The following is a 14,758-nucleotide window of genomic DNA, read 5'->3' on the forward strand; positions in this document are numbered from 1 at the left end:
CAAGAGTGGGGAAAACATCAAATTCTGTTCTTCCTGTTTTCCTTTAGATTTATGGTGAAAATTCCCGGAAATGTTGAATGAATAAAATAATATATCTCATCAAAACACTGAATAACTAAAAGCCCAGGAATATTTTATTCCTATTTAATTTGTTTTGAGACAGGGTCTCACTATGTAGCTCTGACTGTCTTTGAACTCATTAGGCAGACCAGGCTGACCTCGAACTCACAGAGATCCACTTACCCCTGTCCTGAGTGCTGGGATTAAAGGTCAGTGCCATCACACATGGCTATTCCTATTTAATTTTAAAAGTTACTTAATTCTGGCATGTGACCAAATACCTCTGGGAATTCTAGAGATAGTATTTCTTTTAATTTTATAAAACATTTCTTTTAATTTCACAACATAATTACCTTGTATTGGTAGCAATCTCACTGTACGGATACAAAACCTAAGAGCCAAAATAAAATACAGTGATGTGTCCAGCAGCTGCCTTGTCTGACTACAGTTCCTGAGTTTTTGGTATTTTGCATATTCATTTTCATTCAATTCTAGAAAGTCCTTAATTTTTTTCTTGACACATTTTTCATTCAGTAGTGAGTTGTTCATTTTCCATGAGTTTTTAGGCATTCTGTTGTTTCTACTGTTGTTGATATCTAGCTTTAGTCTGTGGTGCTCAGATAGGATGCAGGGTGTTGTTTTAATTTTCTTGTATTTGTTGAATCTTGCTTTTTGCAACTGAGTATGTGGTCAATTTTGGAGAAAGTTTCATGAGATGCTGAGAAAAAGATATAGTCTTTTGTGTATGGGTGAATATTTGGCAAATATCTGTTAGATCCGTTTGGTTTATAGTATCTGTTAGCTCCAGCATTTCTCTATTTACTTTTGTCTGGATGACCTTCTCTTGGTGAGAGTGGGGTGTTGAAGTCTCCCACTATCAGTGTGTGATGGTCAGTATGTGATTTATACTATAGTAGTGTTTCTTTTACGAACTTAGGTGCTCTTGTTGGGGCATAGATGTTAAGAATTGAAATGTCCTTTTGGTGGATTTTTCTCCCTGTGATGAGTATGTAGTGTCCTTCCCTATCTCTTCTGACTAGTTTTGGTTTGAACTCTATTTTGTCAAACATTGACTTGGCTACACCAGCTTGCTTCTAAGGTACATTTGCTTGGAATATTCTTTTCATCCTTTTACCTTGAATCAATGTCTATCCTTGATGATAAGGTGTGCTTCTTGGATGCAGCTGAAGGATGGATCCTGTTTTAGAAACCATCTTGTTAGTCTGTGTCTTTTTACTGGGAATTTGATACTAATGATGTTGAGAGTTATCAATAGCAGTATTTGTTGTTCCTGTTATTTTGTTGTTGTTGTTGTTGTTGTTGTGGTGGTGGTGGTGGTGGTGGTAGTGGTGGTGGTGATGGTGGTGGTGGTGATGGTGGTGGTGGTGATGGTGGCGATGTGTGTGTGTGTGTGTGTGTATGTGTGTTTATTTCCCCTCTTTTGATTTGCTGTTCTGGGATTTTTTTCTTTCTTCCTTGTGTTTTCTTGCTTGTAGTTGTAGTTTTCTTTTGGTTGGGGTTTCCTGAACACCTTTTGTTTAGTTAGATTTGTAGATAGGTAATTGCTTAAATTTCTTTTTTATCACAGAATATCTAATTTTCCCCATTGATTGTGACAGAAAGTTTTGCCTGGTATCTGTGCTCTTTTAGAATCTGTAGAACATATGTCCAGGGCCTTCTAGTTCTCAGAGACTCCACTGAGATATTGTGTGTTATTCTAATAAGTCTGCCTTTGTGTGTTACTTTGTCTCTTTCCCTTGCAGCTTTTAATATTCTTTCTTTGGTTTGTATGTTTAGTACTTTGATTTTATGTGCTGAGGGTCCTTACTTTTCTGGTCTAGTCTATTTGGTGTTCTGTATGCTTGGGAAATTGTCTTCTATGATTTTGTTGAAAATATTGAGCTGGGTTTTTTCTCCTTCCTCTATGCTTATTATTCTTAGATTTTATCTTTTCATAGTGTCCCAGATTTCCTGTATGGTTTGTGCTGGGAAGTTTTTAGATTTAACATTTTCTGAGGTATCCATTTCTTCTATCAGGTCATCAATGCCTGAGATTCACTCTTCCATCTCTTGTACTTTGTTGGTAAGACTTGCCTCTGAGGTTACTCTTGAAGTTCCTAAATTTTTCATTTATAGATTTCCCTCAGTTTTGATTTTCTTTATTTATTCTATTTTTATTTTCAGCCCTTAGATTGTTTCATTTACTTCCTATCACTGTTTGTTTTTCATAGATTTCTTTAAGAGATGTCTATGGGTTTCTATTGCTGTGAAGAGACACCATGACCATGGCAACTCTTACAAAGGAAAAACATTTAATTGGGGTGACTTATATTTTTAGAGGTTTAGTCCATTATTATCATAGTGTGACATGGTAGAATGCAGGCAGACATGCTAATATTCCTAAATCTTGACCCACAGGCAACAGAAAATGCTCTGAATGTCACATTGGGTGAAGCTGAGCAAAGATGTCAAAGCCTACTCTCAAAGTGAAACACTTCCTTCACGAGGCATACTTACTCCAACAAGGCCACACCCCCTAATAGTGTCACTAACTCTGGGCACCATTTTCTTTCAAACCATCACATTTCCCTCCCTGGCCATCAAAGGCTTATAGCCATATTACAATGCAAAAATGCATCCAATTCAACTTCAAAAATCTACATAGTCTATAACAGTCTGAAACTTATTTAAAAGTCTAAAGTTCAAAGTCTCTTCTGAGATTCATGCAATTCTTAACTGTATTCCCTTGTAGAGTGAAAATTAAAAAAAACAGATAACATGCTTCCAACATAATGGCACAGGATATACATTACCATTCCAAAACATAGGGAAGGGTCATAGTGAAGAAATACTGGACCAAAACAAGACTGAAAACCAGCTGTGCAAACTCCAAACATTGCTGCATCTCCATGTCTGATGTCAAAGGGCTCTTCAGATTTCACTCTTTCCAGCTTCGTTAACTGCAACACTTCTCTCTCTTGGGCTGGTTTCACTTCCTGTTAGCAACTGTCCTGAGCAGGTATCCAATGGCTCTGGCATCTTCAAAATCTTTGGGTCTCCAAGGCAATCCAGGCTTCACCTTCACAGCTTCACACAGTGGCCTTTCTAGACCTCCATTCAGGGACACCCCTGACACATGCCTTGCCTAAGTGGCTTACCTTAGTCAAGGAGGAATATTCCATAACCCCTTTTGTCTGTCCTTGACTCTACAGACTGAATCACATTGACAAAGCTGCCGAGTTCTGTTGCTTGCTGGAGCTGGAACATGGCCTCTTCAATTACATCTTCACCATCTTTCTGTGTTTGGTAGTTTCCTTCACTGTCTAAGTTTGGCTTTCCTGAAATGGATCTGTAGACCAGACTGCCCTCATACTAAGAGATCCACCAGCCTCTGCCTCTGGAGTGCTGTGATTAAAGGCATGTGCCGCCTCACTTGGCTCTAAGCTTTTCTTTAGTTCTTTTTCACAAGTTGGAAACTTAGCTGGATGGGATTTTCCCTGAGATAACCACTCCCTTTATTCCATTTCATGATCTGTTTATCTCCTTGAAAACAGGACATAGTTTTGGTGCACTTCTTCTCCTCAAATTTTACATTTTCTATTTTTCCTTGCTCAGCTTATTCCTTTTCCTTATATATCTTTATAAGCATGAGCACTGGTCACCACACAACAGAGTCTATACTAGGCTGTTTTGAGATTTCCACAGCCAATGGAATTAATCCAAATCTCTTCACTTTAGTCTCAAGCAGACTCTCTGGACAAGGACAAAAGCAGCCATATTCTTTACCACAATATCACAAGAATGATATCTAGGCCACATTTTAATATTCCTCTCCTCTGAAACCTTTTGAGCCAGGTCCACACAGTTTATAAAACCACACTCAGCACCATAGTCTTCCATGTTCCTATTAGGATGGCCCATTAAGCAGCACTTAAAGTGTTCAACTACTTTTCTAATCCACAGTCCCAAGGTCCATATTAATTCGAACAAAAGCATGGTTAGGCCTATCACAACAATACCCCAGTCTCTGTTACCAACTTCTGTCTTAGGGTTTCTTTTGCTGTGAATAGGTACCATGACCACAGCAATACTTTTTTTTTTTTTTTTTTTTTTTTTTGGTTTTTTGAGACAGGGTTTCTCTGTGTAGCTTACAGCAACTCTTATAAAGGAAACATATTATATTGGGATGGCTTACATTTTCAGATGTTTAGTACATTATCATCATGGTGTGTAGCTGTAAGTTTCTCCAGTCCCACTCAGCCCCACGGTCCTTCAGCTGTTTATAAAATAATCATTCAGAGGCTTAATATTAATTGTAAGTTATATGGACTATGGGTCAGCTTCTTGCTAGCTAGCTCTTATAAATTAACTCAACCAATTTCTATTAATTTATGTTGCCATGTGCCATGGCATTGCTGGTCTGCTGGCATCTTCTTGCTTCTCGGTGGCAGGCTGGTGTGTTCTCTGACTCCACCCTTCTTCATCTCATCTTTAGTTTGAATGTACTGCCTAATCTTATCCTGCTCTACCATAGGCCAATGCAGCTTTATCTATCAATAAATCAGAGCAACACGTATTCACAGCATACAGAAAGATATCCCACAGCAATGGTGTATAGGCAGACATGGTGCTGGAGGAGATGAGAGTACTACATCTTGGCCTGTAGGCAACAGGAAGTGGTCTAAGTACTACTTTGAGTGAAGATTGAGAAAAGGAGACCTCAAAGTCCATGCCCACAAGTGATACACTTCCTCTAACAAGGTCACACCTACTTTAACAAGGTCACATCTCCTAATAGTTCCATATCATCTGAGAGCTATTTTCTTTCAAACCACCATAAGAGATTAATTAATTAATTAATTAATTAATTTTTTATTTTTTTATTTTTTGGTTTTTCGAGACAGGATTTCTCTGTGTAGCTTTGCGCCTTTCCTGAAACTCACTTGGTAGCCCAGGCTGGCCTTGAACTCACAGAGATCCACCTGCCTCTGCCTCCCGAGTGCTGGGATTAAAGGCGTGCGCCACCACCGCCTGGCCTACTAATTCATTTTTTAAGGACCCCTGTCATATTCATAAAGGCTATTTTAAGGTTTATGCTTCAGCTATGTTGCAATTCTCAGGACCTGCAGTGGTAGGGTTACTGGGCTCTAGTAGAGACAAATCATCCTCAATGTTAATATATGGCTATGTCACCCTGAACACTCCTGATGTTGTCTGCACATTACTTTTTATTTTCTGTGATTATGTATAGAAATATTCTAAGTAGCTCTGATATTTTTAATAAAAATAATATATAATGGTCTGTTGATTCATCCCAGTATCAATCAAATGTTACTGGTTTCATTTCTTTCATATATTGCTCTCACCGACTTTCATACTTAGTATTCCTGGATTCCTTTGGCTTGACAATCTTTCTGTGCACTTGATAGAAAAACTTGGGCCTCAAGTTGTTTTCATTTATTCCATTTACCTTGAGATGTCTTTTGTTTTTGACCATATTGAATACAAGTTAAAGGCTAGAGCTCTGTGACTGCTATCTGTGCATGGCTTGCTTATTTATATTTCCTGTTTTCCTGAGAATATATGTGATGTCTATCAATAACATGTCTCCTAGGGACATACTCTAGTTTTGGCTTTGCCACCAACCATCCCTAAAGAACATTAAACCTACAGTGCATGTTGGTAGTACTTTCTTCTGAGTTATCAAATCATTTATGTTGGGAGAGAATATTTGAATCTTAGATTTCCCCTGCTCTTGGTTCTCATAATTTCTAGGAATGTTCACAGAATTCTTATCCTGTAAACCCTATTTTGATATTGAACTCAATATTTATAACTGTTCTAGCTGTGGCCCCCATGGGTTAGATTAAAATGACCAATACTGCCATTGTTGCAAGTGAAAACTCAAAAGTAAATTGCATTCACATGTGTGAGCATTGAATTCACACAAGTAACTGCATAAAAATAGCACCCCATCTAAGATGAATGGAAGATCATTCTACAGTCCTTGTGAGGGTGTTGGGTTCCCAGTGATGATTATGTTGAACACTCTGTGCCAAAGCACATCAACGTCCTGTACTCAGTTGGTTTTCTTTTTTTTTTTTAGTTGTTTATATTTATCTTGTTTTGCCTATTTCCCCTCAAAGCACTCAACCCAAACTCATAGTCCACATCACTTACTTTTAATTTTCATTCTTGGAATCCTATCATAGAAGATAAATTCTATTTTGACTCTTGTAGTGGGTAGCCATTCCAGCTTGAAGCCCTCCAGTAACAGACTCTTTCTCATTTGCAACCCCAGTGATGTAGAATAGAGCCCTTACCTGTAAGAATTGCAAACTGTAATTCTAAAATATATTCAGAGATGGAATTTTTTTCTGAAGCAATCAGGCAGAGATAGGAAAAGAGAAAGAATGAGTGTGATAGCCATAATCATCTGAAGACTGCCTGAATCTCTACTGAAGGTAACCACAGTTTCAAGGGAAAGACAACCAGGGCAGCCCCAGCATGCAGAGCAGGATGTGTCTCTGGCCATGAAGTCTTTCTAAAACTTTCCTCTTTTCAGTCTCATGGTTGAAGTTAGAAGCTTGATTCTTCTGGGAACCTGTTTTTGTTTGTTTCTCTTAGTTCTTGGAAACTTGGGAACCTGCTCATTCCAGCACAAGAACTCACACTTTGGACCCGGCATCGAAACACACACAAAAGCCCAGGCAAGAGGCCAGAGCTTTGCAGGGACACAAAGGTCAGGAGTTCATGGAGGCAGGAATTATGAACCCAGGGAAGAAGTTGTACTGCTCTCAACCTTGGTCAGACATGCTTCTTTATGCAGAGGGTGGTGGTTAAAGAAGAGGCCTATAGCTGGTCAAAGTACTCTGTGTGCCTATCTGAACATGGGTCATCAATACCAATATCCACCTTAATAGTCCCAGAGAACTTTCCAGAAGGGGAGTTGGGAAGAATGTAAAAGCTGGCAGAGAGAAGTGCTATGAAATGCTGACATCTAGATATAACATGGCTGTTGCACAATTAATACAGTGACCTGCACAAGATTAAGCCAATCAAAATTCCAGCAGAATTCGAAGAAGAGCTTGGTCTCATCCTTGTCAAAGGAGCTACTGGCAGCTGATGGTTCTTGAGGATGGAGAGTCACTCTCTTTTGTGAACACAGCTGCTGATATGTTACTTACCCTGTGGATGTCCACACACCCATGTGCATATGTGCAGCACTAATTGGACTCAGGAGTTATTAATAAAAGTGAAAAATAGAAGCTATGAATTTGAAAGAGCAAGGAGGGGCATATGGGAGGATTTGGAGTGAAGAAAGGGGAGTGTAATTATATTATAATCTCCCAAATAAAGGAAATAATTTAAAATATTTAAAAGAGGATATAAAGTTGGGGGTGCATGGAGCAGGGACAGTACGTGAAGTTAGGGAAAATAGCAGTGGGTAGATATGATCATTATACATACTATAATATATGAAACTTTCAAAATAGAAAAATTTATTAGATATAGAATTTCACATATTAATTAGAGGTGGATTCCTTACTCTTCTCTACAGACCCAACAATTAGGCTATGACCAGAGGCCTGGACTAGAGATATGAAGTTTTATGAGTCTACATGGTTACAGATAACCTTTCTATAATATTCCTAGGTATTTTAGTCTCTTGTTGCTTCTTATCATGTAATAGGATGGATATAGTTAACAGATTCATCTCAAGAGAATGTAGTGTTAAAAAAAGAAAAAAACACAGCCCAAAAGATTGAACTCTGTATTATACAGCTTTCTGCTAATATAACAAATAACTAAGATAATCAACTTACAAAAAGAAAAGTGTTATTCCTGGAACAGAATTTTAGAGGTCTCAGGTGTTACTGAGTTGAGGCCATTGGTGTGGTCTATGTTTGCACCTCGTAGTAGGGATGGGGGGTTGAACAAAGACTCTCACCTCCTGGCCAATAAAGAAGATAAACAAAGCTCTGAGTGACATGTCATGTTTATTGCATGCCTTGAGTAAAGTAAATATCACAACTAGTCTCAATTTCTAAATGTTTCTAGCATTCCCTAAAAGCACCATATTAAGGAACAGGTTTTTACCAATGACATGAGACTTTGGGGACAATTAAGCTCCAATCTGTATCTTGGTTAATGATGAACAAGTTTGGGAAATATTTATGTAATTTCAAAAGTATGTTTAGCAATTTATGTTTGTCTGATTAGATTTATGCCCTCAATTTTAAAAGTATTTGATTTTATTAGAGAAATATCTAGTTTCCTATGCAGTATAAAATTTGAATGCCCATATTTATTGAAAAGCTCCTCATATGCTAACACTGTCATTAAGTTCTTTCAAACACTACACTCACTTTAATATTATATCAATTAGGCATTATTTCTATATCAAGTCTTTAAAACTAACATATGTCTCTAAGAAAGCATTTTCCTACCAAGTTGTCTCTTCAGAGCACCCTTAATCTCATTATTCCTGAGGCTGTAGATGAGGGGGTTCAACATGGGGATCACCACCATGTAGAACACAGACACCACCTTGTTCTGGTCTGTGGAGTAGCTGGACTTGGGCATCACATAGATGAATGTGATGGTGCCATAGAAGAGAGTGACTGCAGTGAGGTGGGAGGTGCAGGTGGAGAAGGCCTTGTGGCGGCCCTCAGTGGAGTGCATCTTCAGGATGGTGATGAGGATGTAGATGTAGGAGACAGCTATGACAAACACTGTCACCACAATGATGGAACCAGCTGTGAATGAGGGAACAACTGCAGGGACACTGACATCAGAACAGGAGAGTTTTACTAATGGGGCAAAATCACAGAAAAAGTGATTGATTCTATTTGGTCCACAGAAGAGAAGTGAAAAGAAGGAAAGGGTGAAGGAGGAAGCATTAAGAAAACCACCAATATAGGCTCCCACAAGCCACCGGACACAAACTTGTGTGGACATTTTGGATGAATAAAGCAGTGGGTTACAGATTGCTATAAAGCGATCATAAGCCATGGCAGCTAGAACAAAACATTCAACTGTCCCAAAGAAAACAGCTGAACCAAGCTGGATGGCACAACCAAGGTAGGAGATAGTATTTCTCTCCACCAGAAAATTGACAAGCATATTGGGAGTGACAGAAGATGAATAGCCTATGTCAGCAGAAGCCAAGTGACTGAGAAAAAAGTACATGGGGTGATGGAGCTGGGAAGAGACTCTGATGAGAAGGATGGTGCTGAGGTTCCCAGACACAGTCACCAGGTAGATGCACAGGATGATGATGAAGAGGACGACTTTAAGGGCTGGGTCATCTGTTAAGCCCAATAAAATGAACTCTGTCACTGCAGTGTGGTTTCCATCCTCCAGAAAAGCCATGGGTCAGCGTAGCTGCTGCCAGAACACAGCTATGATGGAGACATTACAGGAAGAGATTTGTAAATAGGTAGTTTCATTTTCATTAATACATAAACAATACAATTATATTTAAAGATGTCCAAGCATCCATGTTTATTTTCCTGCAGGGATGAATCATTCTATAATTTTTAAGTTCTTTAGCACAATCACCTAAAAACTTTCCCTCATGTGATATGCCCCTTTCTTTACATGTTATGTTGTTTAACTAAGTACACCTTAAAACAAAATATAAAAATAGAAGATAGATGAGTATAACAGAAATAAATCTTGGGTATATTAATGAAGATGAATGCAAAGAGCTTTGGAGGAAATACTCTGATAGTGGCTTATATTTTATGTTTCTTAAAAAACAAGCATTAATCTAGGAATTGTGCACAGATGCAAATAGGCAATTTATGAAACTGTGATATTCATAAATATGTTTTGGTTTTACATAAATTATTACAATTTCACAATATATTATTTTAATCACTTTATATTTTAACAACTTTGAAAGAGATTCTTTAACTTTAATGTGGTACATAATAGCCAGTAAAATCAGAATTATAGCCCCAAGCTGTCTGAACCCCTCTATTTAACATCTGCATAATATTATAATGATATAACAAAAACCTTAGATTCCTATATACCAGAAGTAATGGGAAGGCAGGTTTTTAATGGATTTTAAATAGATATTGTATAAGAGTTTCTTACATAAATAAAATTAATATTCACTCACCAAATAGACAGAAATTTTAAATTATCAATAAAATTATGTAGTGTAAAATTGTTAGTTTTTTATATATTTGAAACAGAAAATGTTTTAAGAAATAATTTGGGATATATATGCAATCATGAAAAAAACCATACTAGATACTAGATAACTGAAACAGACTTATTCAAATAAATGACTTCTTGCTATAACACTGGTTTCTATCTGGGTTTTTATCAGATGAAATAATCTTATATTCAACATACTTTATATGTATACAATATAGTAAACTTTCTCTAAGCAAAGGTAAACCTTTGTGCACAATTTTTAATAACTTTTAAATCTTTTACTTGAGTCATTAAATATCAGTAAATGCCCAAAGCCCCTCAACCCTTTTAACAGTGACACATTTAGATGATGTTAAAAAATTATGACTTGCTGTGTTGTATGTAGGTAAACAGGGATCCTGGTATCTGATTATGACTGTTTCATGTCATTAAACTTATGATAGATACAGCCAGCCAAGGTGGCTTCACAGGCTGACTGCTTGATTACACTTGCCATTTTAGCACTGTGACTGAGTACATAAATGTTTTTCTCAGATGGTAAATGAAAATCAGTCATCCAGATTCATTACCACAAGCAAAGTCTTACCTCTTGAAGTGAGAACGCATTCATCTTTTAGTGAAAAGTCAAAGTTTTGGTGGTTAGGGAGTCATCTTTTAACTTTATCCTCCTTCGGGGACAAATCTCTGAAGACGCTAAAAATTCAAATATGAATTCTGAAGTAGCATTATTATCTGTGGTGGATACTGAGTGACTCAATTCACAGGCCAAAACAACTAAGCTCCCAAGATCCTATCAATTCTCAAGTGGTCCATTCATTATTTTGTTCTCTCTAGGTGTTCATGCATAGTCATGTAGGATTTGCTCAGCCTTGGTGCAGGGAGGAGGGGACTTGACCTGCCTCAACTGAATCTGACTCCCCAGGGGAGACTTTGCCTTGTAGGGAGTGGGAATGGGGGTGGATTATGGGAGGAAGGTTGGGGGTGGGCGGAGGGAGGACAGGGGAATCCGTGGGTGATATGTAAAATTAAATTAATTATAAAATAAAGATATTTATTAAAAAAAGATTTAAATGATTAAAAAGTTGAAGAAAAAAGGATTTGTTTCTTATTTATGACATGAAAATATAACAAATTTTCTTATGAACAATTAGTTCCAAGTTTACTTGGATATTTTTAAGAAGTAAATAATCCTAAACTTCAAATATAAAAACTAAACCTAGTTTCATCCATTCAATATCTTTATCACTAAGTCCTTTGAATTGCCATCTTTAACATGTGCCATCAAGTACCCCAGGGGAACATGAGGTGGGATTTCATATGAAGTTGAATTTTAAATAACAAAAAAGTTTTACACATTTCCAATAGTGTATAAGAAGACAGAGCATGAAAGTCTTAAAATTGCATGAACAATTAGAATTGTTAAATGACCTGGGTGCCTCGAAGAATGGAAATAGAGGCAAAGTATCACCTCTTGGCTAGTTCCCTTGGGGTAGATAGATCTCGGCAGAACACCAACTCTTCAGTCTGAAGACTCAGTGGTCCTTTAGTTCTCTTGCTAACCCTAACTTCAGAATCCCTTGTAGCCCTGTTATTGCAGTGTTGAGTCAACAAACACTACAATAACTACAGCCAATATTCCTATCAACATCCTTTTATACTAATAACGTTGCTAAGCATTTTACACATAGTGAATGTTCAAAATATGTTAGGGTATAGATGATTTTATTATTATCAGTTTTCATTAGATAGAGCAGAGACTGGAGTTCAAAGAATTTGTGTACTGTGATTCATACCCCTATAAAATCTAGTAGTGGATTGACATCTACACTCCATAAAGAACTAAAAACAAACCAAAACAAACACAAACACAAAACAGATGATCTACATATTAATGTATTAAGCATTTCTCAAAATTATAATAAAAATCACAAGCAAGAATGTGAAAAATGGCCGGGCGTTGGTGGCGCACGCCTTTAATCCCAGCACTCGGGAGGCAGAGCCAGGCGGATCTCTGTGAGTTCGAGGCCAGCCTGGGCTACCAAGTGAGCTCCAGGAAAGGCGCAAAGCTACACAGAGAAACCTGTCTCGAAAAACCAAAAAAAAAAAAAAAAAAAAAAAAGAATGTGAAAAATGTATGTTCAGTAGTATTAGCCATTAGGAAAATAGGAATTAAAATGATATTGGGGGTCCATTATGAAGGAAGTAAATGACCACAGTTGTTGAAGAGGATGTGGGAAAAGAAATTATTATACTTTCTGTAGGCCTCTCTCTCTCTCTAACCCCCTCTTACACACACACACACACACACACACACACACACACACACACACACACAACTTAAAAAATAGAACTACCAGCTGGGCTGTAGTGGCACACGCCTTTAATCCCAGCACTTGGGAGCCAGAGCCAGGCAGATCTCTGTGAGATGAAGGCCAGCCTGGTCTGCAGAGCAAGATTCAGGACAGGCACCAAAACTACACAGAGAAACCCTGTCTTGAAAGACCAAAAAATAAAATAAAATAAAAAATAGAACTACCATATGATCCATCATACCACTCTCCAGTATAAACTGAAGGGATCCTAAGTCAGAAGGCCACAGAGATACCTGTATGCTCATGTTTATTGTTGAACTATGCACAGTAGCCTAAACATGGAACAGCCTGGAGGTTTACCAACAGATAAGAAAGCATGATACATTTGCACAGTAGAACTTTATTCATCTGTAAAGAAGAAAGAAATTAATTTATTGGAAAATGGAAGGAACCTAAGATCATTGTGTTAAGTAAAATAAGCCACTTAGAAAAACAAATACCATGATTACTTCCATACCTATATATATATTTGATATATATTTCACGTGATATAAGAAGAAGATATATGTAAGAAAATGTCACAAAAATTATATATTAACATAAAAGTAATGAAAATATAAACATAGGAAAGAAGTGCAAAGGCAGCCATAGTACTATACACCTGTAATACCAGCACTCAGGAGGTTGAGGCAAGAAGATTATAAATCCAAGAACAGGCTGAGCCACACAGCAAGTCTGAGGCCAGCTTAGGCCACACAATAATACCTTATCTCAAAGAAAAGAATAATTAGTCCGTGTATATAAGGAAATGCTTCCTATGTGTAACCATCAGGAAATGAAAATTAAAACTTCATTCCACCAAACTTGGATGTCTATTATCAAAAATAATAATAGTAACAAATGCTGGTGAGGATGTGTAGAAAAAACTCCTTAATAATATTGGTAGGAATGTAAGTTTGTATAACCATTACAGGAAGTAATGGAGTTCTCTATATTTGGTGATTTATCTATACCACTTCAAGATATTTATCCAGAGAGAATTAAGTCATCATGTAACAACCATTTACATAAGTACCTATATTGTATCACTATTCAGAAAAAATACATCTGCAGCCTAGGTGATCATCAACAAAAATGGATAAAGAAAGGATGCTCTACATACACTATGGGTTGTTATTCAGTCATTAAAAATTTTGTCATCACTTCTTGGCCTTTTGGCTAAGGTCATGAGTAGTATCTGTTCTTATCAGAAATTACAAAAATGCAGCTTGAAAATTGAAGAGGTACTATTAAGTATTGAGAAGAGCATTGAGGTAGGGCAGAGAGAAGAGGGGCACTACAGAGAGAAGGCATGATGGATATGACCAAGCATGAAATGTGTTTATATAGAAATGCCACCATGACGGCCATTAACTTATTTCAGTTGATAACTACCTTTGGAAAAGACATGATGTGTGTTTGAGGCACTATCTATGTTTAAATTACTGTATACTGCAGACATTATGTATTTGCACCAAAAGATCACATAATACTCCATAGTCATGTACCATTTTGCTTTTTTGTACTAGTTAAAAATAAATTCAACTTAAATAAAAATAAATTTATATGCAGTGTTTCGGTTTAAAAAATGAACATAGCTTAGTTGCATGAGTGTGTGTATATGTGTGTGTGTGTGTGTGTGTGTGTGTGTGTGTGTGTGTGTGTGCATTTGTGTAAACAAAAGGACAACCTGGGGCACTGTTTTGAAGGAGCAATCCCCTTTGGGGAAGGGTGTTAATTATCTCTCACTGTCTTGGAACTCTCCAAATAGGCTTGGCTAGGCTATCTGGCCAGTGAACTCCAGGGGGCTCTCCTGCCTCTGCCTCCTCAGTGCTAGAATTACAAGGAGGGGCCACCACATAGTTCTTCTCACAGATGCTGGGGATCAAACTCAGGTCCTGAAGCTTAATCATCAAGCATCTTGCAGTCTGAACTATCTTCTCAGCCCTTTGCTTCAGTTTTTAGAATAGTGCATTGACTGTTTTGCTGTAAGATCTGAAGTTATGAGAATAAATATTGAAGATAAGATGTGATTGATAGTGAAGAACCAAGGCCCCTCCATCTTGTAAGCCTCTCCAACTTTTGCAACAGACCTTAGGTTTTGAGTTCTCAATATTGCTGACATAAATTCCAGGAACCAGAAAGTACAAAGTCAGGATGTCAGGAATGGCCAT

At 37.4% G+C, this 14,758-nt stretch overlaps 1 protein-coding gene and 1 pseudogene across 1 annotated transcript; one reads left to right on the plus strand and one right to left on the minus strand.

The window, feature by feature from the left end:
- Positions 1-8,490: 8,490 nt before the first annotated feature.
- On the minus strand, positions 8,491-9,435 carry LOC114710447 (olfactory receptor 502). Its single transcript, XM_028894610.1, has one exon. The coding sequence runs from the start codon at positions 9,433-9,435 to the stop codon at positions 8,491-8,493; it is 945 nt and encodes a 314-aa protein (XP_028750443.1).
- A 4,308-nt stretch (positions 9,436-13,743) lies between these two features.
- LOC114710468 lies at positions 13,744-13,837 on the plus strand (annotated as a pseudogene).
- The last annotated feature ends 921 nt before the right edge of the window (positions 13,838-14,758 follow it).

The sequence above is a fragment of the Peromyscus leucopus genome, chromosome 1 (assembly GCF_004664715.2).
Source record: "Peromyscus leucopus breed LL Stock chromosome 1, UCI_PerLeu_2.1, whole genome shotgun sequence".
Lineage (NCBI taxonomy): Eukaryota > Metazoa > Chordata > Mammalia > Rodentia > Cricetidae > Peromyscus > Peromyscus leucopus.

Coding starts and splice junctions, on each gene's coding strand:
- LOC114710447 (XM_028894610.1), bottom strand. CDS start 9,435: ATGGCTTTTCTGGAGGATGGAAACCACACTGCAGTGACAGAGTTCATT.